The 25365-nt window shown below is 37.7% G+C and overlaps 1 protein-coding gene across 1 annotated transcript in view; it reads left to right on the forward strand.

The window, feature by feature from the left end:
- Rab10 (RAB10, member RAS oncogene family) overlaps window positions 1-17207 on the forward strand; it is an 88478-nt gene extending 71271 nt beyond the window's left edge. Inside the window, exons 3-6 of the mRNA XM_076832725.2 lie at window positions 2410-2548; window positions 9086-9175; window positions 10329-10430; window positions 14701-17207. Of these exons, the coding sequence (XP_076688840.1) occupies window positions 2410-2548; window positions 9086-9175; window positions 10329-10430; window positions 14701-14784 (415 nt within the window). The 3' untranslated portion in view covers window positions 14785-17207. The remainder of the gene's footprint in view (window positions 1-2409; window positions 2549-9085; window positions 9176-10328; window positions 10431-14700) is intronic.
- The last annotated feature ends 8158 nt before the right edge of the window (window positions 17208-25365 follow it).

A 25365-nucleotide genomic window follows, 5' to 3' on the forward strand; every position in this document is an offset into this window, starting at 1 on the left:
ACTTGCCTAACACGTGCAAGGCCCTAGATTTGATTCCCATCACCACAGAAATAACAACAACAACAACAAAAAAACCCATCTTTCAGAAAATGGGCAAAAGATAAGAAACAGAGGATATATGAATGACAAGTAATTAAGTACATTAAAAATTATTCAACATCTTAGCCATAAAGAAATAACAAATAAAATGATGATGAGTTATCATCGTTTGCATGTACCTGATGAAAACAACTAAGTAACAAAAGCAAAAACTAATGCCAACATCAAATGCTCCTGAGGATATAGAGAAACTATATCTCATACTTCGCTAGTGAAGGTTGTACGTAGCAGCTACTCTGGAAAAGTTTAATGATTATATACACTTAAGATGTGACTCAAGGCTGGAGATGTGGCTCAGTGGTAGAACACTTGCCTAGCTTGTGTGAGGCACTGGGTTCGATTCTCAGCACCGCATATAAATAAATAAATAAAATAAAGGTCCATCAACAGCTAATAAAAATATTTTTTTAAAAAGATGTGGCTCAAAAATAACATTCCTGGATATTTATCTCAGAGAAATGAAAACATGTCCAACCAGAAATCTGTACATGAATGTTCATAGAACTTTATCTGTAATTGCCAAGAACTGGAAACAACTCAAGTGTCTTTACATTGGGAAATAATTAAATGAATTGTGGCATATCTACACCACAGAATACTGCTCAGCAATTAAATGTGACAGACTCACATTACATGAACAACTTGGATAGGATCTCTAGGATATTATGCTGAAAAAATGATAAATGCCAATTTCAAAAGGTAGCGTATTGTGTCATTTCTATTTATATAACATTCTGAAGAATGATAAAATTTTAGACATGAAAAACTGGTAATTGGCCCTAGTTCAGGAACTGTGGGAGTGGTGATGATTTGCAGTTCTCTGCTTGTTGGTGGTGATTATGAAAATCTCTTAAGTGATAAAATTGCAGACGTATATATATATATGTATATGTATGCACACATATACAAGTAAGTTCATAGTGGAAAAAAAAGTCTGAATAATTCTGTAGATTGTATTAGTGTTAATTTCCTGGTTTTGCTATTCTGCTAGGATTTTATAAAATATTATCATTAGGGTGAATATACTATGTATACAACCAGAGATACAAAAATTTGTGCTCTATATGTGTAATAAGAATTGTAATGCATTCTGCTGTCATATATTTAAGATATTATTTTATATGTGTGTGTGTGTATATAAACCATTGGGAAAAGCTGGGTAAGATGCTCAGGACCTTTCTCTACTGCTTTTATAACTTCCTCTAAGGCTATGATTATATTTTAAAATTAAAGTTAAAAAAATGTTAGTTGGAAAGAACAGAGAAATTGTTAGTGGGAGAGATGTGGAGTTGGGGGTAGAGTTTATTTTTGCTTTTTAAAAAAAAAGACTTCTGGGCATTCTGATGCATACCTGTAATCCCAGCCACTCAGCAGGCTGAGGCAGGAGGATCACAAGTTTGAGGCCATCCTCAGCAATTTAAAAATTCCATGTCTCAAATAAAAAGGACTGGAGAGGTGGCTCAGTGATGAAGAGCGATTAGTGGTAAGAATGATGATCCATAGAAGAGAAAGAATTTGGTAATGAAAATGAGAGGGTATCATAACTGGAGCAAAACATATATTAAACCTTTGACATGAAGGCATTAAATAATAATGAAAATGCTATTTACCTATATCTTTCACTATTTATAAATGAAGTTATCTTTACAACTTTTGTAAATGATCCTAAATGTCATGTTGTTGTCCTTAAATGTTCCTAAAATTCCACATGCTTTTGTGTTACATTATAAAATTAAATGGTTAAATAAGATGGAATTCCAAGAATTTTTATGGTGCTTGCTGGTATCTATTAAATAACTTCCAGAGTTTTATTTATCTCTTTCTACTGTTTTCCCTTCTAGATTTTCATTCACAATGGTTAACTCGTTAACTTCCTTCAACTAAAAGGTGTTTATATATATATATATACATGAAGAACCATATTGTTTGCCAATTAAGACTTAAATGAGTGTTTGTTCTGTTTTGGCTTTGTGGTAGATCATGGAGTTTCAGGGTTTTTTTGCTTGCTTGCTTGTTTTTTTTTTTTTTTTTTTTTTTTTTTTTTTTTTTTTGTGTGTGTGTGTGTGTGTGTGTATGTGTTTTGTTTTGAGCAGGGGTTTCCCTGTGCCCAGGCTGCTCTCTCAGACTTCTGGACTCCAGCCATCTTCCTGCCTCCCGGACTCCAGAGTAGCTAGGACTACAAGCACATTCAGTTGTGCCTGACTAGAGAGTATTTTAATCTCTATTTTACCAAACTATTCTACTGTTTGTCCTTTATCTGTAATGTAGTAATATCAAAATGCTTAATAAAATTATTGACGTTTATTTCAGGGATACAGCAGGCCAGGAGCGATTTCACACCATCACAACCTCCTACTACAGAGGAGCAATGGGTATCATGCTAGTATATGACATCACCAATGGTAAAAGTTTTGAAAACATCAGCAAATGGCTTAGAAACATAGATGAGGTAAGACCTAGAAATCGTATAAATGCTTCCATCTTAAACTTTTGGCCATTCTATCTAAAATCCCATCCAAGGCAAAATTACTAGTTTATCTAGAAACTGTACGGCTATCTTATAAGATGGCCCCGAATAGAAACAGCCAGTGCTGTTCTACAATGCTTGTCTCTGAATGAAAATTTTTCCAATGATTACCCACCCCACACACTTCTCTCAGAACTGGGGATATTAAGCCCAGGGGCACTTTAACACTTTTTTTTGTTTGTTTGTTTTTAAACCTTTTAATACTGTCTTGCTAAGTTGCCCATCTGGTGTCAAACTTGCATCCTCCAGCCTCATCTTTCTGAGCAGCTGGAATTGCAAGCATGTGCCACTATACCTGGCTTCATTTTTTTTTTTTTTTTTTTTTTTTGTAATAGTGGGGATCAATCCCAGGCTTCATGTATGCCAGGCAAAGTTCTCTGCCACTGAACTAGATTCCCAGCCCTAGCAATTTTAAAAATTGCTTTTAAGTTGTGGAAATGTTATATTGTTTCTAGGCATTTAAAAATACACAGAGTACTAATACTGTAAAAATCTTAACAGAAAATAATGCCATTTCATTGCACGTGAAGATACCTATTTTTTATAAAGTAAATTTATAAAAGCATATCTGTTCATTCTACATCTTAGATGGCTTCTTTTTGGAATTATTGCTGCCTCCTAGCATTTGAATTTCACTATAACTAACTCTTTAAAGCACACTTGGACTGTATTCTCAATTACCATAACTACTTTTGCTTTAGAGATGTTCACAAAGAGGTGCTTTGGACTAAAGGCCTCAACTTTAGACAACTCCTTAGGAAACTTAGTTTCATGTTTTAGCTCCAATTTTTATAACATATGCTTTAAAAATTTTTTTTTGGACAGGATCTTGTTACTATTTGCATATTAAAACAACTTTGAGGTTTATATTTGTAAACATACCTTGGTTTTTTAAATGTTTTCATGGTTAATTACTGAATTTAAATATCCTTTGAAGTTACTTGGCACCTCTAATTTATTTAATAGCAATGAACAGTGTTTTCTATTCAAACTAGGGGCAGTTTTACCTTTAAGAGAACACTTGATGATATGTGGAAATATTTTTGGCTGCCACAACTGGGGCACAAGAAGAATGTTACTTGAATCAAATAGGTAGAAGCCAGGGATGCTGCTAAACATCCTACAACGGACAGAACAAACCTCTTGAATTATCTGGCCCAGAATATCAGTTGTACTGAAGTTGAGAGACCCCCTTATCTCTTTGAATTATTATCTTAGGAAATAAGTTGATTTTTAAGCTAGTTATAGTCTGCTTGTGTAATATATATGAATAGACATGTTTGTGCTCCTCATAAACATGTCTCTGTGGGTGTGTCTATGTGGTGCATCTACCAATTTGTCTTTGTGTGGTTTTGCCTGATATGATTGTATAGGTTTTGTGCATTTCAATGAAAAAGATTTAAATGCTTATTGGCATAAGAAATGTATGAAAAAAGTCCTGTATAGTCAGAATGATATGGTTCCCTGTTTGGCAGTGAAGCCTACATTAACCTCATGGTGCTTGATGCATTAGTATTGCTGTAATCTTAGCTGTAAAGGTTTGTTCAATGCTGTTTTGAACTTTTAAGTTCTTGTGTTTGTTGTTTAGAGAAGAATATTCCAGCTGTTTCTTAGGTTTTTTCTTTTTTTAATTATTTCCTTTTTTTTTTTAGGTATAGATGGACACAGCACAATGCCTTTAATTTTATGTGGTGCTGAGGATCGAACCTGGGTCCCGCCTGTGCTAGACGGGTGCTCCACCGCTGAGCCACAATCCCAGCCCCTTAGGTTTTTTCTTAGCCCCACTACAGATCTCTTTTTTTACTATGTAAAAGGAACAATAATTAGGGGAAAAAATGTGAGCCAAGAAAATACTTAGTTTCCTAGACTAGTAGGAATGTGTTATTATTTAATGAACTCAGAAATATATCTTTCTTGGATAATGTTAATAGTTTTTCATTTCTGAATTTGAAAACATAGCCTTTTTAAAAAAGATGGGGATGGGTATGCTGGCACACACCTGTGATCCCAGTGACATAGGAGACTAAGGCAAAAGGATGGCAAGTTCAAGGTCAGCCCCTTAGTGAGACCCTTTTTCAAGCTAAAAATAAGTAAATAAAAAAGCCTAGGGATTTGGCTCAGTGATAAAGTGCCCCTGGGTTCAACCCCCAGTACCAAAAAAAAAGTAGTTAAGGAGCCAAGAATTAATAAGTTCTGTTACTAAAATATAATAATTTTTTTTAATATAATACTTTGAAAAGAATTTCTGATAATTACAACATCTAGCTAAGTCATAACGTGTTATATAAAATTCAGTGCCTTGCTTATATAGGTTGCTAGTCATACTAAGAATGAACACCATTAATGCAACAGAAGCTTTTTAATTTCCTAGTGAAATTTTTAACAATAAGTATTCGGGGGGGGGGGGGACTGGGGTTGTGGCTCAGCGATAGAACACTCGTTTTGCACGCACAGGACCCTGGGTTTGATCCTCAGCACCATGTAAAAAATAAATGAGTGAAATAAAGGTATTGTGAATTAAAACAAAACAAAACAAAACAATAAGTACAGCCTACTGTGAGTCAATACAAATGCAATTCCAAATTTCCTGTCTGAGGGGGGAAAAGCATATGCACCAATTCTAAAGAGAAAGGAATGGTTTAGAAGTCTTCCAGATCATTGCTAATGGTTTTAATGATAACTGAATTGGATCTAATTTGAACTTTCCCCCATGCCCTCTTTGGGTAAGAGGTTCCTAACCCCATCAGGAAGCAAGGCTAATAAATAAGTGGTTGAAAAGGAACTTGTACAGCAAGTCTGGCCACAGGCTAGTCCGTTTTAATTTGCGCTAGAACCTGAAGGAAACTCACCCTGATCCCAGGATGTGATCACCACTGTCTTTTATGGAATGGTGCTGCTCTGGGATTGACGTTGACAGTTTAGGGCTCTAAGGTCTAATTTTTTTCAGGTTTACTTTCAGATATGTTTTTAAGCTCCTAAACATTTACACTGTAGAATTTTACCATTTCCTCATTATACTCAGAATAGTAACGTATATGGTTATGGAGATATTTTATGCTATAAATTGGTGGTCAAGTTACCAAAGCTTTGTTATTTTTTTTAAACCAGGCTCAAAATACCTTAACTCTTCTGTTTACATTTAATGGAGTTTTACCCTTTTTGACCTTTATTGATCATTTATTGGCTTCCTTCCATTGGCTTGCTTATGCCTTAACTTAAGAGTGTCCTTAGTAGAATAGCCTTTAAAACTATACGTAATCAAAGTGTCTTCTGTTTTAGTGGAAGTTCACATTAATGTCTTGGAAACTCCACTCTTTGAAGTGATCAGTTATTGATTATTTCAGGTGATGTGTTTATTTAGAATTCTTGAAGCCCCTGAAGTACATCCAGATTCCAAATGAAGAGTGCCTCTTAACAATTTTAGCATATTGCACTTGGTGTATTGTTGGTTGATAGTGGACATTTGCCAAAGTTGCCTTTGTTTTAGCAGTAACATGAATTAGGAGATACTGAGTTAAGATAAGACCATAGAATCCCTAGATCGTTTCTTTATAATATTTTGTATTATTAATTTCTTTCTAACCTTAGATACGCTGTCTTACGTTATGAAGTAACTGAACTGCAGTCATTTGGTGTTTTTTTGTTTTTAAACACTTTTTTTAGGCCTGGAAACGGAGCTCAGCGGTAGACCACATGCTTACATGTACAAGCCCCTACCTTCAATCCTCAGAACCATAAAAACAACCAACCACACAACCTACTTTTATTGTGGTTGATATTTTTTGGTAACAAGTTCATTGGTATTAACAATAGATTTTACTGTTGTTCAACTGTCAACATCTTCTCTAGAATTTTTTCATCTTCCTAAACTAATATCTATTAAAAAATAACTCCCCTTTCTCCCAGCCCCTGTTATTCTCTTTTCTGCCTCAACTATTACAGGTACCTCATATAAGTGGAGTCCTACAGCATTTATTCTTTTGTAACCAGTTAATTTCATTTACCATAAAGCCTTGAAGGTTCATCTGTATTGTGATATGTGTCAGAATTCAATATTCCATTGTATGTGTGTGTGTGTCACATTTTGTTTATTCATTCATCTTTGGATACTTGGATCATTTCTACTCTTTCACTTTTGTGAATAATGCTACTATGAACATTGGTGTACACATCTCTGCTTTGGTCCCTGCTTTACATTCTTTTGGTTATATACCTAGAAGTGGAATTGCTGGATCATTTGGTGATTCTTCGTTTGACTTTTTGAGGAACTGCCAAACTGTTTCCCACAGTGATAGTAGCATTTTATATTCCCCACCAAGAATGAATATAGATTTTAGGGGATGGGTTGTGGCTCAGAGGTAGAGCACTTGCCTAGCATGTGTGAGGCACTGGGTTTGATTTCTTAGCACCACATATAAATAAATGAATTTTTTTAAAAAGTACATTCAACATCTAAAAATATATTTTTAAAAAAGAATAAATATAGATTTTGATTTCTCCACAACCCTGTCACCACTTGTTTTCTTTTCTTTCTTTTTTTTAAAATTATTAACACTTCATTTCTGTTGTTCTTTTTAAATACTGTACTAAGTGGCATCTCATTGTGGTTTTGGTTTGCGTTTGCCTAATGATTATTGATATTAAGCCTCTTTTCATATGCTTATTGTTCATTTTTTTTTCTTTAATTTTGTTTTAGACATTGATGGACCTTTATTTTATTGATTTATTTATATGTGGTACTGAGAATTGAACCCAGTGCCTCACACATGCTAGGCAAGTGCTTTACCACTGAGCCACAACCTCAGCCTTATCCCCCCACTGCCCCCCCTGTACTTGGGATTAAACCCAGAAGTGCTTTACCACTGAGCCACATCCAGAGCCCTTTTAAAAAAATATATGTATATTTATTTTTTTTTAGTTATAGATGGACACAACACAATGCCTTTTTATGTGGTGCTGAGGATTGAACCCGAGTCCCACCCATGCTAGGGGAAAGCTCTACAGCTGAGCCACAATCCCAGCCCCTCCAGAGCCCTTTTTATGTTTTATTTTGAGACAGGGTCTCACTAAGTTGAGCAGGGGCTTACTAAATTTCTGAGGCTGGCCTTCAACTTGCAATCTTTCTTTCCTAGGCCTCCCAAGTCTCTGGGATTACAGACATATACCATCACTTCCAGCTGTTTCTCTTTTTTTAAGAAATGTCTGTGCACCTTTTTTTGTTTGTTTGTTTGTTTTATTTTATTTGCTACTGCGGAATGAACCTAGGGGCACTTAACTACTGAGCCACATTCTCAGCTGTTTTTTGTATTTTATTTAGTGACAGGATCTTGCCAAGTTGCTTAGTGCCTCACTAAGTTGCTAAGGCTGACTGAACTCGCAGTCCTCCTGCCTCAGACTACCAAACTGCAGGGATTGGAGGTGTTGCCACTGTGCCCAGCTTTGCTTATTTTTTTAATTGGGTTGGTTTGTGTTGTTGAGTTTTTTAGATACTAATCTCTTATCAAATGTATGATTTGCAAATATTTTCTCCATTTACTGGTTGTCTTTTCACTGCCTTGATGGATATTTGTTGTGCCAAAGCTATTAGTGTGTATGTTTGCCTTTATGCCAATACCACACAGTCTTGAAATCAGGGATTTAGTGAGAGAGAGAGAGAGTATGTGTGTGTGTGTGAGTGAGAGTGAGTGTGTGTGTGTTGGGGATTGAACCCAGTGCCTTACTGAGCACATGCTCTGCCGCTGAGCTTCATCGCAGCCTTATATATATATATATATTTTTTAAGGTTAAAAAAATTGGCTCTTTAAATTACCCTGACAATTATTACAGTTTTAAAATAATGGTTTTCATTGTAGCATATTTACAGTATTTTAATTTATACATGTATATATATTTTTCTCATTGTGGGCTATTTGAAGCCCTTTTAGATTCCATATGAATTTTAGGATGGATCTTTCTATTTTGCCGGGAAAATAGCATTGTGATTTCAATGGGGGTGACCTTTTGTTTTTAACTGATTTTACTGTGTGGGAGCTTCTTATAATCCAGCAGTGGTAGTTATTTGACACTTTGAGGACTCCATAAATTTTTAAATTAGAACTTTTATAAGGTAGTATGTATTATAAAATCTAATATCATGATTCAGCTTGGGTTTAGATTATATATAGGATTTCCAGTGACAAAGTTTTGCCTGTGTCACCTTTTTTGTTGAGACTATATCTAGAAAGTAGACAGCCTCCTCTAGGGGGGAATAACATTTGGCATGGATATTTCTTAGGAATTGTGTCTCTTTTGCTAGGTAATTTTAAGAGTTTGTGTAGGCTTTTAACAAATTTTACAGTAATTTCTTTAAAACTTTTATATTATGAAAATGATACTAATTGAGAAAAATAAAGTCATGTTTGGAAAATATCAAGTCATGATTCATGTAGTGTGTAAAAGTAGAATTTCATTTCATTTTAGCACGCCAATGAAGATGTGGAAAGAATGTTACTAGGAAACAAATGTGATATGGACGATAAAAGAGTTGTACCTAAAGGCAAAGGAGAACAGGTAAGAGTCTTTTATTGAAATTGACATATTGTTCTTTTCTTTTCTTTTTTTTGCAATATTGTGGATTGAGCCCAGGTGTAATCTACCACTGAGCTACACCCAGCACTTTATTTACTTGTTTGTTTTGTGTTTTCCTTTTTTGAACCGGGGATTAACTCAGGACATTGTGCATGGAAGGCAAGTTACATCCCAGCCCTTTTATTTTATTTTGAGATAGAGTCTCTGTAAGTTGGCTAGGCTGGCCTCAAACTTGTGATCCTGTTGCTTCAGCCTCCTGAGTCATTAGGATTACAGGCATGAGCCACCATGCTTAGCAATGCTGGCCATTCATTGTGGAGATAATTCTGTATTTGATTGTCTTGATTCTGGTGGTGATGGAGTACATTAAGCTAGTCACATAGTTTTTTTTTGTTTGTTTGTTTTTTTAAAGAGAGAGTGAGAGAGGAGAGAGAGAGAGAGAGAGAACTTTTTAATATTTATTTTTTTTTTTTAGTTATCGGCGGATACAACATCTTTTGTTTGTATGTGGTACTGAGGATCGAACCCGGGCCGCACGCATGCCAGGCGAGCGCGCTACCGCTTGAGCCACATCCCCAGCCCCTAGTTACATAGTTTTTAAAATGCTTGTTGAAAACAGTAGCTTATCTTTTGAGTGAATATTTTTCAGTACATATCCAACATATATAGGATAATCAGATCTGTGGCTATAGCATTTTTAACTTTGTTTAAGCTATAGAAGGAAAAATACAAATAAAGAATTCTTAGTTTTTCATCTTAGCACTTTAAAGAAATGTATTAATTAGTGTGATTCCAAATTTTGAAAATCAAAAGCCTATATGTGTGGGGGAAGTAGGGAAAGTAGTTTAAGTCACACAGACTTTCTAATTTAAGTTCACTCCTAGACTGAAATATATGATTTAGAATATCTGAAATAAATTCTTGGGGTAAGAAGAGGGTTATTTTGATTACTTCTGTTTTGTTTGTTTTTTGAAAGAGTTTGACTCATTAAAATAATCTACTTTATATGCTCTATCTGAGACTGTTGTCTTCAGAATAAAATTAGTATTTTCTAAGATGTTACATCAGTTGATGTTGTAACCACTTGACAACCCATATGTGATAATTTTACAATGCTATTTTGCTTCTATTTTAGATTGCAAGGGAGCATGGTATTAGATTTTTTGAGACTAGTGCAAAAGCAAATATAAACATTGAAAAGGCGTTCCTCACATTAGCTGAAGATATCCTTCGAAAGGTAAGTTCTATTTATTTATTTATTTTTAGTTGTTGATGGTCCTTTATTTTATTATTTATATGTGGTGCTGGGAATCGAATGCAGTGCCTCACATGTACAAGGCAAACACCTCTGAGCTACAATTCCAGCCCCTAAGTTCTTATTTTTACTTTGCTGGGTGTCTCAATGGAATATTTTTTTAAATAAGATTATTTTATTTTATTTTATTTTATTTATTTATTTTTAAGTGGTGCTGAGGATCAAACCCAGTGCCTCATGCATTTGAGACAAGCACTCTACCACTGAGCTACAACCCAGCCCCTCTTATCTTTTCAAAAATACTGATTTATGTGTGAAATTTGGGTTTGGGTGGTATTTTTTCCTGTACCCATTATCCTCTGGAGGGAAGTAAGGAATTTCTAGCCAGATTGCTAAAAGCCATTAGCAATCTGACAGATCTAGTCAGAACCAACAGTTGCTCTCTGAGCTCTCATAGCTACTCTCCAATCCCTGGGTTCATATTTCCAGCTTTGTGTGTGCGCACATGCGCATGTGCACTGAAAACCAAACCCAGGGTTTGCTAGGCAAGCACTACCACTGAACGATACCCCCAGCCTAGCCCCTTGATTCAACTTTTTCACTCTTGAACTTATTTCTTTTATGTGCTCCCTCTTTCTCTTTCTTACCCTCCCCTAGTACTAGGGATTGAACCCAGGAATTTTTAGCACACACCTACATCTCCAGCCCTTTTTATTTTCTGTTTTGAGACAGGGTCTCACTAAATTTCCCAGGCTAGCCTCAAACTTGCATCCTATTAACCCAGCTGGAATACAAGCATGGGAGCTATGCCCAAGTGGATTTGTTTCTCTTAATGGATCCTTTGTATTGCCATTGATAATTCAAGATAAGAAGTGAATCTAAAGTGATACATACACAAGAGCTCAGGAGGCTGAGGGGAGGATTGAAAGTTTGAAGCCAGTCTGAGAAAAGTAGTAAGACCTGTCTCAAAACAAAAATTTTATAAAGGACTGGGGATTAGTTCAGTGATGGAACACCCCTGTGTCCAATTTTGTTTTCATCAAACAATCTAAAAAAAAAAAATATTTAACAAGTAGGTAAAGATAAAACCTGTTAGAATGCCTTGAAGGTAAAAATTAAATTTGAAAAAGTAGAGTAGAAAAATACTATGTTGGCTAGGGAAAACAGATATTTAAAATAAAGAGAATAAAAGCAGCAGAAAAATGTTTTTTCTTAATCAGTGGAAGATAACTTGGTATTTCAGAGATTGATGGTTAAGGATGAAAAATTACAGGCCAGGCTAGATAGGCAGAATATGACTGACAGGAGTCATCACACAAGTTACTGAAATACCCTTGTTTCTGGGCATTTTGGTCTTCCTAATTTCTTCCTGTCTATACTATGAAATTTGATCTTCTTGGCATTTCTTTGAATAGTATTATATTATCATTATATAATTTGTGTTCTGTTGAGGAAAAGCTTCCTTATTATCATATAAAAGTTAAGGTATAGATAGAGGCATAAAGATCTCAGACTAGCCATGCACAGTAGCACCCACCTGTATAATCCTAGTGACTTGGGAGGCTAAGGCAGGAGGATCCCAAGCTCAAAACCAACCTCAGCAACTTAGTGAAGCCCTAGGTAATTTAGCAAGACCCTCTCTCAAAAAGGGTTGGGGATGTGGCTCAGTGGTTAAGCACTGCAGAATTCAGTCCCCATTTGGGGATGGGGGATCAGGTAGCTTTTTGTTTTTTTCTTTTCTTTCTTTCTTTCTTTTATTTTTTAAATACATGACAGAGGAATGTGTCATAGTTCTTATTACACATATAGAAACACAATTTTTCATATCTCTGTATATGAAGTATGTTCACACCAATTTATGTCTTCATACATGTACTTTGAATAATGATGACTATCACATTCCACCATCATTGCCAACCCCCTGCACCTTCCCTTCCCCCTCCCACCCCTCTGCCCTATCTAGAGTTCGTCTGTTCTTCCCATGCTCCCTCTCCCTACCCCACTATGAGTCAGTCACCTTATATCAGAGAATATATTCGCCATTTGTTTTTTGGGGGGGATTGGCTAACTTCACTTAGTATTATCTTCTCCAGCTACATCCATTTACCTGCAAATGCCATGATTTTATTCTCTTTTATTGCTGAGTAATATTCCATTGTGTATATATGCCACATTTTTTAATCCATTCATCTAGAAGGGCATCTAGGTTGGTCCCATAGTTTAGCTATTGTGAATTGTGCTGCTATAAACATTGATGTGGCTGTGTCTCTGTAGTATGCTGTTTTTAAGTCCTTTGGGTATAAACCAAGGAGAGGGATAGCTGGGTCAAATGGTGGTTCCATTCCTAGTTTTCCAAGGAATCCATACTGCTTTCCATATTGGCTGTACCAATTTGCAGTCCCACCAGCAATGTATGAGTATGCCTTTTCCCCCACATCCTCGCCAACACTTATTATTGTTTGTCTTCATAATAGCTGCCATTCTGAATGGAGTGAGATGGTATTTTAGAGTAGTTTTGATTTGCACATCTCTAATTGCTGTTTTTGTTCGTTTCAAACACATACATAGTCTTTGCAATAAAGTTATGTGTTAAAACATCAAATGTAATTTTGCTTCACATTAGAATTAAGTTTAGATTGAAAGCAATTTAAAGTATTTTAACCTTGGTATGCGGATGGCACATGCCTGTAATCTCTGCAATTTGGGAGGCTGAGACAGAAGGATCACTGGTTCAGAGCCAGCCTCAGCAATGTCAAGGAGCTAAATAACTCAGTGAGACCCTGTCTCTAAGTAAAATACGAAATAGGGCTGGGGGTGAGGCTGAGTGGCTGAGTGCCCCCCAGTTCAATCCCTAGTACCCCTCCCCCCCAATTTAAACTTGGGACCTGGGTTGTGGCTCAGTGGTAGAGCGCTCACCTAGCATATGTGAAGCACTGGATTTGATCCCCAGTACCACATAAAAAAACTAAGGTATTATGTCCATCTATAACTAAAAATATTTTTTTAAATGTATTTTAAACTTAACTATTTGAATAGGTAATTTATTTCCAAGGTTCAAACATTTAAAATAATAAGTAAAAAGTGGTGGTATATAACTAATCCCCAAACTCATAGGTTCACAACTTCAAGACCCCCACCTGAGCAATTTATCAAGATCCTATCGTAAAATAAAAAGGGCTGGGGGTATAGTTCAGTTGTTGAGCTCCCCTGGGTTCAATCCCCAGTAATGCACTGTGTGTTGGTGGGGGTAATATTTAGATATTGGGAAAATACAGGATGATACAGAAAAGAGAGAAAATCACCCAGGAGTCTACCATGTATGAATTTTACTGGTAACATTTTGGTGTATGTCCTTTGAATTTTTTTCTGTATCCATTTCCCACCTGAATCATGTAACTTTGCATTTTGCTCCTTCACTTTTAATATTAGCTGAGATTGCCTTTTTAAAACAATGATACAGTACTATAGGCTGCAGCCTAAAAAAGGCAGAGATAATAATAGGAGCTGGGGATATATATAGCTCAGTCAGTAGAGTGCTTGCTTCTACTCATATGCACAAGGCGATGGGTTCAATCCCCAGTGCCACCAGGAAAAAAAAGGCAAATAATAATTAAACAGAAAAGAGTCATATCTCTAAAATTAGACGTGATCCAACATTGTTTTATACAATTTGCTTTATAATTTTTTGTTGTTGTTGTTTGTTTTTTTGGTTTGTGAATGTGTGTTTTTCGTGTACCTGGGAATGAACCCAAGGGCACTTAACTACTGAGCCACACCCCAGCCCTTTTTTAGTTTCTATTTTGAGATGGGGTCTCACTGAGTTGTGTAGGGCCTAGCTTGCTGAGATTGGCTTTGAATTTATAATCCTCCTGCCTCAGCCTTCTGAGCCACTGGGATTGCAGGTGTGTGCCATTGCACCAAGCTTTTTTTTTTTTTTTTTTTGAGAGAGGCTCTAAATTTACTAAATGTACTGAAGTAGGGCTAGGAGATAACAAAATTTATTGAAAAGAGGGCAGAGATGATTTCAGAAGCTATAGTAAAAGTTGCCAGGAAATATCTGTAAGATTTTATAGCTTGGAGGAAGCAGACTAAATAAAGACCAAAACCATGGCCTCCAATCTTGACTTTGCATAGGGGAAGAAACCTATTTCATGTTAGTATAATTGCCTTTTGTTGCATGAATTGACATTAAATCTTGATTTCTCCATGGCAGTATTTATTCATGGTTACTTTTCTTGTGTGTTTGTTCCAGACCCCGGTAAAAGAGCCCAACAGTGAAAATGTAGATATCAGCAGTGGAGGAGGTGTGACAGGCTGGAAGAGCAAATGTTGCTGAGCGTTCTCCTGTTCTACCCGTTGCCATCCACCACCCGTTTCTCTTCTTGCTGCAAAATAAACCACTCTGTCCATTTTTAACTCTGTTAAACAGATATTTTTGTTCTCATCATACTATCCAAACCACCTATTTTATTTGTTCTTTCATCTGTGACTGCTTGCTGACTTTATTATAATTTTCTTTAAACAAAAAAATGTATAGAAAAATCATGTCTGTGACTTCATTTTTAAATGTACTTGCTCAGCTCACCACTGCATTTCAGTTGTATTATAGTCCAGTTCTTATCAACATTAAAACCTATAGCAATCATTTCAACTCTATTCTACAAATTGTATAAGAATAAAAGTTAGAATTAACAATTTTATTTTGTACAACAGTGGAATTTTCTGTCATGGATAATGTGCTTGAGTCCCTATAATCTATAGACATGTGATAGCAAAAGAAACAAAAGCCAGGAAAACACTCATTTTCGCCTTGAATATGTAAATGGGGTTAATTTTGTCCTGTGCCTTATGTGGAAAGGAACTTATTTGGTTTTTCCTTTTTTTGTTTTGGTGGAAGCATGTGCAGGAGACATATCATCCAAATATAAACCATTAAGATGTTTGTGGTTTGCTTGGCTATAATTTTCACAGTAGTTAATTGAGGACAAAGGGTAATGCAGAAATGATAGCTTTGGTTTGCTGAGTCTCATTTTCAGTGGCCTTGTTATTTAAAACTTTTCCTGCCGCCAATTCTTCTCCTTGGCCACTTTTTTCCTTGTGTCTCATCTTCCTGCATGCTGCTTTATTTGCTTTTCCTCCCCTACCACCTCATGGTATGAGTTATTTAAAAATGAAAGGGGCAAACTAGTAGGTTTGTCAAGTTTTACATAAAGCACTGATGTAACTTGCTAAGTAAACTGAAAGATAAATTCTAACTGCCTACTATCAAAGATCACTTAATTGCTGTCTTCCTCTCATATACTCTTCCCTAAAACCTCTGTCCCAGATTTCTTCATTGGCTGTTTTACTTCTATGTACCTCTTCTTCCATTGTTCTCTTCCTGTCTGTCCATTGAGTTTATGAAATGGAAGAGTTAATTGCATGCACTAGTGTTTGGAGGGTGTTGTGGTTTGTCTAATTAGGTGTATATCCTATTCACTTTCCTAGAATAACTCTCTTAATCTAAATTTGAGTAGTCTCCGTTTTGGCAACTCCTCTGGCAGTTTGGTAGCCCAGTAAAGATTTTTAAAAAAAGGAAAGAGGAGTGGATTTTATTAACATGTTTGCCAAATGTGTTGAGATTTGGCCTCTGAAGAACACTTTTTCAGTGTTAAGTTGTCTTTACCTTAAGATTTAGAAATACTTTAGAATATTATTAATTTGAGTACTATGGTCACATCCTCTTAGAAAACTTTTATTGCCATGGGTTTAGAAAAAGGACAACAAAAGGCTTCTCGTGTAAAGATCTCTAGCTGTTTCTAACCCTGTCCTTTCTTCACTTCATCTTTTCTAGTTTGGCTTCATTGCTTATCATTAGGATAGGGTAGGTTAAGTTTGCTATGCTGCTAGCATCCTAAGATGATACCTTTGTTGGAATAATTGTGAATAGCATGATTCATTTCAAGCAGAGGCTGAGTTTAGGACAGCAGCTTCCATTGAAAGTCTTTCTGTGTCATGACACGCATTTTAATGACCTCTTGGCTCACATAAACAACAACATAGGGACTTATCTGCAATGAAAATCCATGAATTTTTCAGATAGTGCCCTAAAAACAATTTTATATGCCTCATTCGTTGGTTGTTGTTGTTAGGTTTTTTTCCCTCACTTGACTTTATCATTGTTTACTAGTAAAAAGCAGCATTGCCAAATAATCCCTAATTTTTCACTTAAAAATAATGAAATGATGTTACAGCTTTTTTGAAAAGTTTTAGGTTAAACCTATTGTTGTAAGGTTAATGTATTGGTTGCTTCCCTTTATCTGGAATGTGGCAGTAGCTTTTTTACTTTTAACCCTCTTTAATCTATTCAATTCAGTGACTTAAGGTTTGAGAGCTAAACACTGGGATTTTTGGGTAACAGACTGACAGTTTATTGTTTGCATAATTATATTTGGCATTGTACATAGAAAGGATATGGCTACCTTTTGTTAAATCTGCACTTTCTAAATATCAAAAAAAAGGGAAATGGAGTATAAATCAATTTTTGTATAATCTGTTTGAAACATGAGTTTATTTGCTTAATATTAGGGCTTTGCCCCTTTTCTGTAAGTCTCTTGGGATCCTATGTAGAAGCTGTTCTCATTAAACACCAAACAGTTAAGTCCATTCTCTGGTACTAGCTACAAATTCGGTTTCATATTCTACTTAACAATTTAAATAAACTGAAATATTTCTAGATGGCCTACTTCTGTTCATATAAAAACAAAACTTGATTTCCAACTGTGTGATTTGGTTTCATTTATTTATGGAGGTGGAGATGGAAGATTTCTTCTGAAAACAATGCAAAATACCAAACTAAATATTGAGGGACAAAAATAGAAGGGAAATTTTTGCAACCTATGGAAAATGGGAAGGTAATTTCAAAAATGTCTTTGTGAAGAACTATGTTAAAAAACAGAAGGATCTCTAGGACAGTAAAGCCCAATATCTGGTATAAAGTAGCAGATGCTGTGTAGTCCTAAGCTCTTCCAGTTAAGTCTAGTTGAATGTGCCAAAGGCCAGCTGCAGAAGTCAGTTGGTAGATAACCCAGGACACCAAGGTTAGTTCACCATACTAGAGAGAGATTGCATCCTTATTTTAGCAGTGACTGTCCTCTTATCTGAAAATGGGAAGTCTTTCATACTTTGTGATCCAAAGCAACAGCATTGACTGTATATATTGGCAAAAGAAATACTTAATTCTATATTAAGGCCCTCTCAGTTGATATTTGTTAAATCATCTCTGCTGGAAGGATGACACTTAGATGTTTTCTTAAACAGTATTTATTTTGGTGGTACTGGAGGATTTAACCCAGGGGTACTTTACCATTGAGCTATATTCACAACCCTTTTTGTCTTTTGAGACAGGCTTCGCTAGGTTTTCCAGGCCTCAAATTTGAAGTCCTTTTGCCTCAGCTTCCTGAGTAGCTGAAATTATAAGTGCACCACCATGTCTGGCTTAAACTTTATAAGAATCACCTAGATCTGGGAGTGATGGCTTACACCTGTTATCCCAGCAACTTGAGAGGCCAAGTCGGGAGGATCACACGTTCAAGTTCAGCCTGAGCGATTTGGCAAGCTCCTGTGTCAAAATAGAAAATAAAAAGGGATGGGGATGTAAGTGGTAAAGTGCTCCTGGGTTCAATTCCCCCCCCCCTTCCCGCCCAAACAAAACCTAGAATGTTTTTCATGGTGTCTTGTACCTACCCCCCACGTGTTTGTTGTGTGTCTAGGGTGAGGCATATAATCCTGCCTTTGATATAGGAAAAATAGGATATGGTCTTTGCCAGATATATGATCTGGCTTAGAAAGCTAAAGTAAGTAATTAGGTAAGCATATGTAAGAGCCTAATAGTTGTGATCTGATTTTAATTGTATTATTAGTAAGTTCAGTTGGGGAGAACAGCTGAAGTGTCTTTTTTGAAAAAGGGAAGTAAATGAATTGGTGCCTACATGCCAAGACTGCCTAGGCAGAGATAGACATAGGAGGCATGGTCTTGGGCTGCAGCCCACGCATAATCCCAGGAACTCAGGAGGCTGGGCTGGGGCAGCAAATACCAGACTCTTCTGGGCAACTTTGTGAAACCCATCTCCAAAAATAAGGGCTAGAGATAATAGTTTAGTGGTAAAATGACACTGGGTTCAAGCCCAGTATCTTTCCCACATCACACACACACCAGCTTGGCTTTTGGCAATTTATTTTCTAATCGAAACCATCCCTTGACCAAAAGTAATAAGCTTGGGGTTTTTCACAAATTTCTCAGTTGACTTAAAAAACAAAAAATGTAGATGGACACGACATCTTTATTTTTATGTGGTGCCAGGGATGGAACCCACTGCCTCACCTGTGCTTGGGCAAGTGCTCTACCACTGAGCCACAACCCCAGTTCTCAATGGGCTTTTGAAACTCCTTTGAGAGGGAACTTCATTGTTAGGTAATGGCTAGAACAGTGACTACTAATGATAAAATAGAGGTCAGGGAAAGAGGGCAGTTGAATATGTTTATGACAGCTTCCTAGATAGATTTGAGGTGATCTGTAATAGAAGACTAGTATGACCTGAAATAAGATCAAGGAGCCTGTAGGAAGGAGTGGGGTGCAAGCAAAGGAGCACTTGCCAGGATGCTGAATTTAGATGTCAGACTTGCAGCACCAAGATGAAGAGATAGCCCTTGTCTTACCATCACATGATTAGCCTAAAAGTTAAGATTATGATTATGATATAGAAGCTAAGAAAAAATCTGGCACAAAACTCTTTGAACTACAAAGTGAACTGTATCCAATGAGATTTACCAAACATGTTTGCTTGTATCCCTTTGTAATTTATTGAATGCCAGTGAAATGCAGGAGTAGATTGTAAATCAGCAGTGTTTATACAGGTGTAAGAGAACTTATTGCTTAAAATGTTATATTATATTGAAATGCAGGGCTTTTAAAAAAAATATTTTTAGATGTAGATGGACACAATATCTTTATTTTTATGTGGTGCTGAGGACCGAACCCAGGGCCTTGCACGTGCTAGGCGAGCGCTCTACCATGAGCCACAACCCCAGTCTGAAATGCAGGGTTTTTATGTTAAATGAAAAAGATCCATTTGCTTAGACACCAGACATACAGGAAGCAAAGCTGATGTTACTTTGACAACAGCAAGACTTGGAGAGGCCTTTCCACCTGTGCTTCTTGGGAAAGCCCTGTAGTAGATTCCGTTAAAGACTGATGAAGTGTTACATAGTCAATCACATAAACGTCCTGGGCCTGGAAATGTTGAAGGCTGACTTGCCGCAAAACACCAGATGGTGAATATGCTGCATGGTGAGCGCCCTCTGCAGGTGAGCTGGCTGGCATGTCAGGGACAAAGCTGAAGTAACCCCAAAGCCTGGCTATCGTGTCCCCGCATTTACACTGGAGCAAGGACTCTCCCCTGAACACAGACTGAACTTCACTTTTTCTCTCAACAGACTACTGAAATATTACCTGGGAAATAAATATTTGGTAAGAATTGTTTAAGGAATAAGTTCCTGGGATAGGGATTACTTTCTCAGTTCAAACTCTAGATTGCACACGTGGCAAGTTAAATTTTCTTTTCTCTTGTTTTCTGATTACCCAGCCTTGAAGTCACCACTGCTGATGAGTCTTCCCGCCTCGTTCACCTGGTCCTGAGTTTCTGTATGTTATTCATGTCTTCCCCCAAATGCTCACAGCTCAGGTTTGGTAATTGTCCTCTCTCCTGGAACACCAGTAATTTTCTGACTGATTACCCACCACACCCCAAGTCCATCTTGCACAGATCAGAAGGGTGATCTTCCTGATCCGACTTTCCTCATGAATCCACAATGGCCCCATGGCCTCTAGCAAGAATCTGTCTTAGTTAGTCACTGTGCATTTCCAGGGAAATAGCAGTGAATTGATCCAGCAGGTGGGTCCTTCTTGAGGTCCCAACACATAACAGCCTTAACTTTGACCAAAGTGCTATACATCCACTCGGAACTTATAGGTCTTTTTTTTTTTAATATTTATTTTTCAGTTTTCGGAGGACCCAACATCTTTATTTTTTATGTGGTACGGAAGATCGAACCCAGTGCCCCGCGCACACCAGGCGAGCGCGTTACGCTTGAGCCACATCCCCAGCCCCAATTTATAGGTCTTAAAACAGATCACACAACAAAATCTTTTCTTCCACCACCTATTAGCTTAACTTAAGATCTGTCAGTATCATTTTTTTTCACAGCTGCCAACAGTAAAAACCAATTTCAGCTAATGTAGGCAGTGGAGGACATTTCTTAAAAGTATAGTAAGGTGCGATTTCAGTAAAAAGTTAGCAACAATGGCATAATGTTCCATTTTCCTCAAGTCCTTGCATAAAAACACAGCAACTAGGATAACATGGGCAGTGTGCAGCAAAAGTAGTGAGTGACAAGGTATTCCCACAAAGCCCCAAATACAAGCAGGGCCAAAACCTGGACACAAACAAAGGCTGCTCAGCGTCAGCACGTACACAGGGAAAAGCAAAGGGAAACCTCCGTGGGGCATCCGCAACAGCCTGCTGCTGCTCCACCCTCTGCAGGCCAACTGAGCAGGCCCTGGAACTGGGCAAGGTTTGCAACCCCATATAAGTGAGTGCGAGGCAACTGCAATAAACTATGAAGGATGTAGCACTCTGAGCAATAGGAAATTCCTTTTCCCACTATAAGAATCCGGAGCTGCTTGAAATGGCAGATTCCAAGTTTGTAATAGGAAATGTGTAAGCTGGGCCCAAAATAACTTGTCACATCAGACAACAAAGAAACTCAGAATGTAAGGACATAAAAATAGGGCTTGGGAACTACCTTGAAGATGCCCACTCTGGCCAAAGACAGACAGTTAGACCATATTAAATGTGTTTAAATCACCAGGTGTATGCCAGCAATTTTATGAGACCATGTCTCGAAAAATATAAGGGCTGTGGATACAGCTCAGTAGTCCTGGGTTCAATTCCAGAATTGCTATAAAAAATTTTTTTAGACCCACAAATTAATGAGTCCTCCCACATACACACATCTAATTGGTCACTATCACAGGATGTCAGAGAAATGTTCTCCCCACATACCCTCCCCTGTGAGTAAAGAATCAAGAATTTATCTTGCCCTCCTTATATGAACTATACTAGGTAACTAAATAGTAAACTAGATGAAATTTCTATATAGAGAAGTATTCCAACAAAGAAAGAAGAGATGAGAGAATCTTATTATTTTGTAACCTCTAATGAATTAATGGATTTAGTCAAAATCAATAGCTATTAACATCACAAAAAGAGAAATCTAACAAAATATACATGGATATACCAGGAACACAATACTTCTTATAATGAGGCCATGCAAAAAAAAAAAAAAAAAGGAATCAAATCTGTAGTCTGAATCCAAGTGCCAATTTATAAAAAATCCAAGGACAGAGAAACATATTTAACTACATCAATCAACAAAATCCAGACTTGTAGAATTCATGGGACAATTGATCCAGTCTTTTCAACAGTTAAATTTCAATGGGAGAGACAGAGAAAATCAAACAAAACTGTAGTGTGTTTAGGAAGGTACAGAGGTCATATGTTATTATTATCTTTTTTTTTAATTAAGGAAATGTTTGCCCTAAAAGTAGAAGGATCTTCTTTCCAGAGAGGGAGCATTATAATTGGAAGGGTCATATGGAGGGTCCCCAGGATGCCAAATCCTATCTTCTGGTACTGGTATTGGTTATAAGTGTATAACAATTCATTTGATCTATATGCTTATTTTTGAGTTTTTCGTCATTGTTATTTTATGTTACTGGGTATTGAACCCAGAGGCACTTACCTCTGAGCTAAATCCACAGCACTTTTTATTTATTTATTTAGAGTTAGGGTTCTCACTAAATTGCCCAAGCTGGCCTCAAACTTTTGATCCCCCACCCTCAGCCTCCTGAGTCACTGGGATTTCAGGCATGTGCCATCACACCCAGCTTATGTGAGTTTTAAATTTTCTATTATGAATTTAACCAAAGGGCCATGAGCATGTGTCCACAATTATATCAAATAACTTCCAATCTCCAGAACCACAGAACCAGTCTTTTTTTGTTTTTGTTTTTTAGTACTGGGGATTGAACCCAGGGGTGCTTTACCACTGAGTTACATTCCCAGAGTTTTTACTTTTTTATTTTGAGACAGGGCCTCACTAAGTTGCCTAGGGCCCTCACTAAATTGCTGAGGCTGGCCTTGAACTCTGATTCTCCTTGCTCAGCTTTCCCAATCACTGGGATTACAGACATGCGCCATTGCACGAGGCTCAGCACCAGTCTTAAAAGCTGTGCAGCTAGGACCAATGCTCAGAGGTCAGAAGCCAGTCACTGCTGATGGGCACAGACAACAGGCTCTGGGAACTGACTCTATTGCCCCTGAAAGCCATGTGGCTGCCACCAGTGCCAGAACTCTGTGAAAGTGCACACAGTGTGTCCTCCACTTCTTTATTTCAGTGACTTCTAGTTTTGTTGATTGGTGAAGCCCAAACTGCATGCTGCTGTGCCCAGGGGAGTGGAGAAAGGGAGACTCTGGACTTTCCTGTCAATAGTGGGAGGTGGGCCCTTGCCTAAGACGGCAGGATTTAGGTGCTGAGTGGACAAAAAGAGTGATAAGTGGGGCTGGGGATGTGGCTCAAGTGGTAGTGCGCTCGCCTGGCATGCGTGCGGCCTGGGTTCTATCCTCAGCACCACATACAAACAAAGATGTTGTGTCCACCGAGAACTAAAAAATAAATATTGAAAAATTCTCTCTCTCTCTCTCCTTAAAAAAAAAAAAAAAAAAAAGAGTGATAAGTGTCCCCAAAGCCCGTTGTGCTCAAATTTTACTGCATGTTAGAGTCAACTGGAGAGTGCTTTTAAAAACAATGCCAAAGTTACACCTCATTGTAGCCAAAACAGAGTTTCTGATGAGATTCCAGTGTTGTTTTTAACATACTATGTGATTCTCATGCGCAGCCACATTAGTGAACTAGGGCCTACACCCTTCCAGCTAAACTTGGGTTCCCCAGATCACCTGCATTGGGATCGCCTGGGAAATTGTTAGAAATGCAGAATCTCAGCATAATTATAATCTGCATTTAAACAGGAACCCAGGTGAATCCTACTCATATTACAGTTTGAGTAGGGCGGGCCTACAGTTTTTTTCTTTCCCCTGTTCCCGGGATTAACCCAGGGGTGCTTTACCACTGAGCTACATCCCCTAATCCCCATCCCTTTTTATGTTTGAGACAGGGTCTCTGTAGATTAGGGAGGCTGGCCTTGAACTTTCCATTATCCAGTCTCAATCTCCAGTGTTGTTGGGATTGCAAGTGTAAACCACTGTGCTAGGTTGATTCTTTGTTTCGATAAAGTGAACTAGAGAGGGGCTGGAGAGAGCTCAGTTGGTTGAGTGCTTGCCTTGTATGCACATGGTCCTGGATTCAATTCCCAGCTTCACACACAGATACCAAAAAAAGCCGACTAGAAAGCCCTTCAAGACTCATCCAATGGAAATATTCTCCAATTCAGTGGTTCCCCTTACTGGGTTAACCAGGATGCAAACTCCAGCTCTTATATATAGGGCCAATCTGCCTCCTTGTGGCCTTTACTAGGGACTGCATTTTTCAATATTCGGAGAGAGACTTGCTGTAAACCTATTAAGAATTTATGATAAACAGCCGCACGAAATTGAATACTCTCTCCCAACCACCACTAAAACTGCAGTAGAGGGCATTGTTTGTTCAGTACTTGGAATTGAATACAGGGCCTCACATGCTAGGCAAGCACTATATCACTGAGCTACATCTCCAGCCCTAAATAAGTATAAGCCTACAAAGAAAACAAGAAGAAAGAGAAGGAGGAGGAGGGCAGAGACATCTGCAGGTGATAATAAGAATTTTTATAATTTTTAATAATTTTTATATTTTTCTATTTATGGAAAAATGGAAGCCAGGCATGGTGGCACACACCTATAATCCCAGCAACACAGGAGGCTGAGGTAGGAGGATCACAAGTTTCAGGCCAGCCTCAGCAACGATCTCAAAAGAAAAAGGTTGGGGGGAGGCTGGAAGTGTAGCTCAGTGGTAAAGCACCCTGGGTTTAATTTCTGGTACAGAAAAAAAAGCCCTGAGGGATCCCATAAGTTCCAGTATTTATAGGTCCTGGTGATGTGAAAAATCCAGGCATGTGGGGCATGTGGAAATAAGCTAAAAATAGGAAAGCAGAAGGAAAGTGCTGCCACCTGATCATGTCCCTGAAATTTATGTATGGGAACCTGGTCACTGAAATGATGTTATTAAGAGGTGGCCTTTTTTTTTTTTTTCCCCAGAACTGGAGATTGAACCCAGAGCCTGATGCATGCTAAACAAGCACTAGAGTGGAGCCCAGGTTTAAGAGGGGCTCAGGTCATGAGGCAGCAACCTACATGGGTGGGATTAGGCATTTTATGAAAGGGCCCAAGTTGGAAGGAGAGGTCTCTCTTGCTCTCTCTCTTACCCTTCTGCCATGTTGATGTTCCTCCCCAGTTGATGCTGCAGCCAGAAAGCCTTCATCATGAACTTGGAAGTCCCAAACTCCAGAAGTGTGAGGAAATAGACTTATGTTCTTCATAAGTTACCCAGGCTATGGTATTCTGTGATAGCAATACAAAACAGACTAATATAGAAAATAATTATCAGGAAGCTGAGGCATCAGGAGGATCACAAGTTCCAGGCCAGTCTGGGCAAACTTAGCAAGACCTTGTCTCAAAAGAAAAAAATAAAAAGAGCTAGGGGTATAGCTCACTGGTAAAGTGCCCCTGGGTTCAAGCCTCAGTACCAAAACCCGAAAACATTTAGATTATGTAACAGTTCTGGGGGACACACTGAAATCTATCTCAATGAAATCTGAAGTCCTAAA

The sequence above is a fragment of the Callospermophilus lateralis genome, chromosome 14 (assembly GCF_048772815.1).
Source record: "Callospermophilus lateralis isolate mCalLat2 chromosome 14, mCalLat2.hap1, whole genome shotgun sequence".
In the NCBI taxonomy this organism is placed as follows: domain Eukaryota; kingdom Metazoa; phylum Chordata; class Mammalia; order Rodentia; family Sciuridae; genus Callospermophilus; species Callospermophilus lateralis.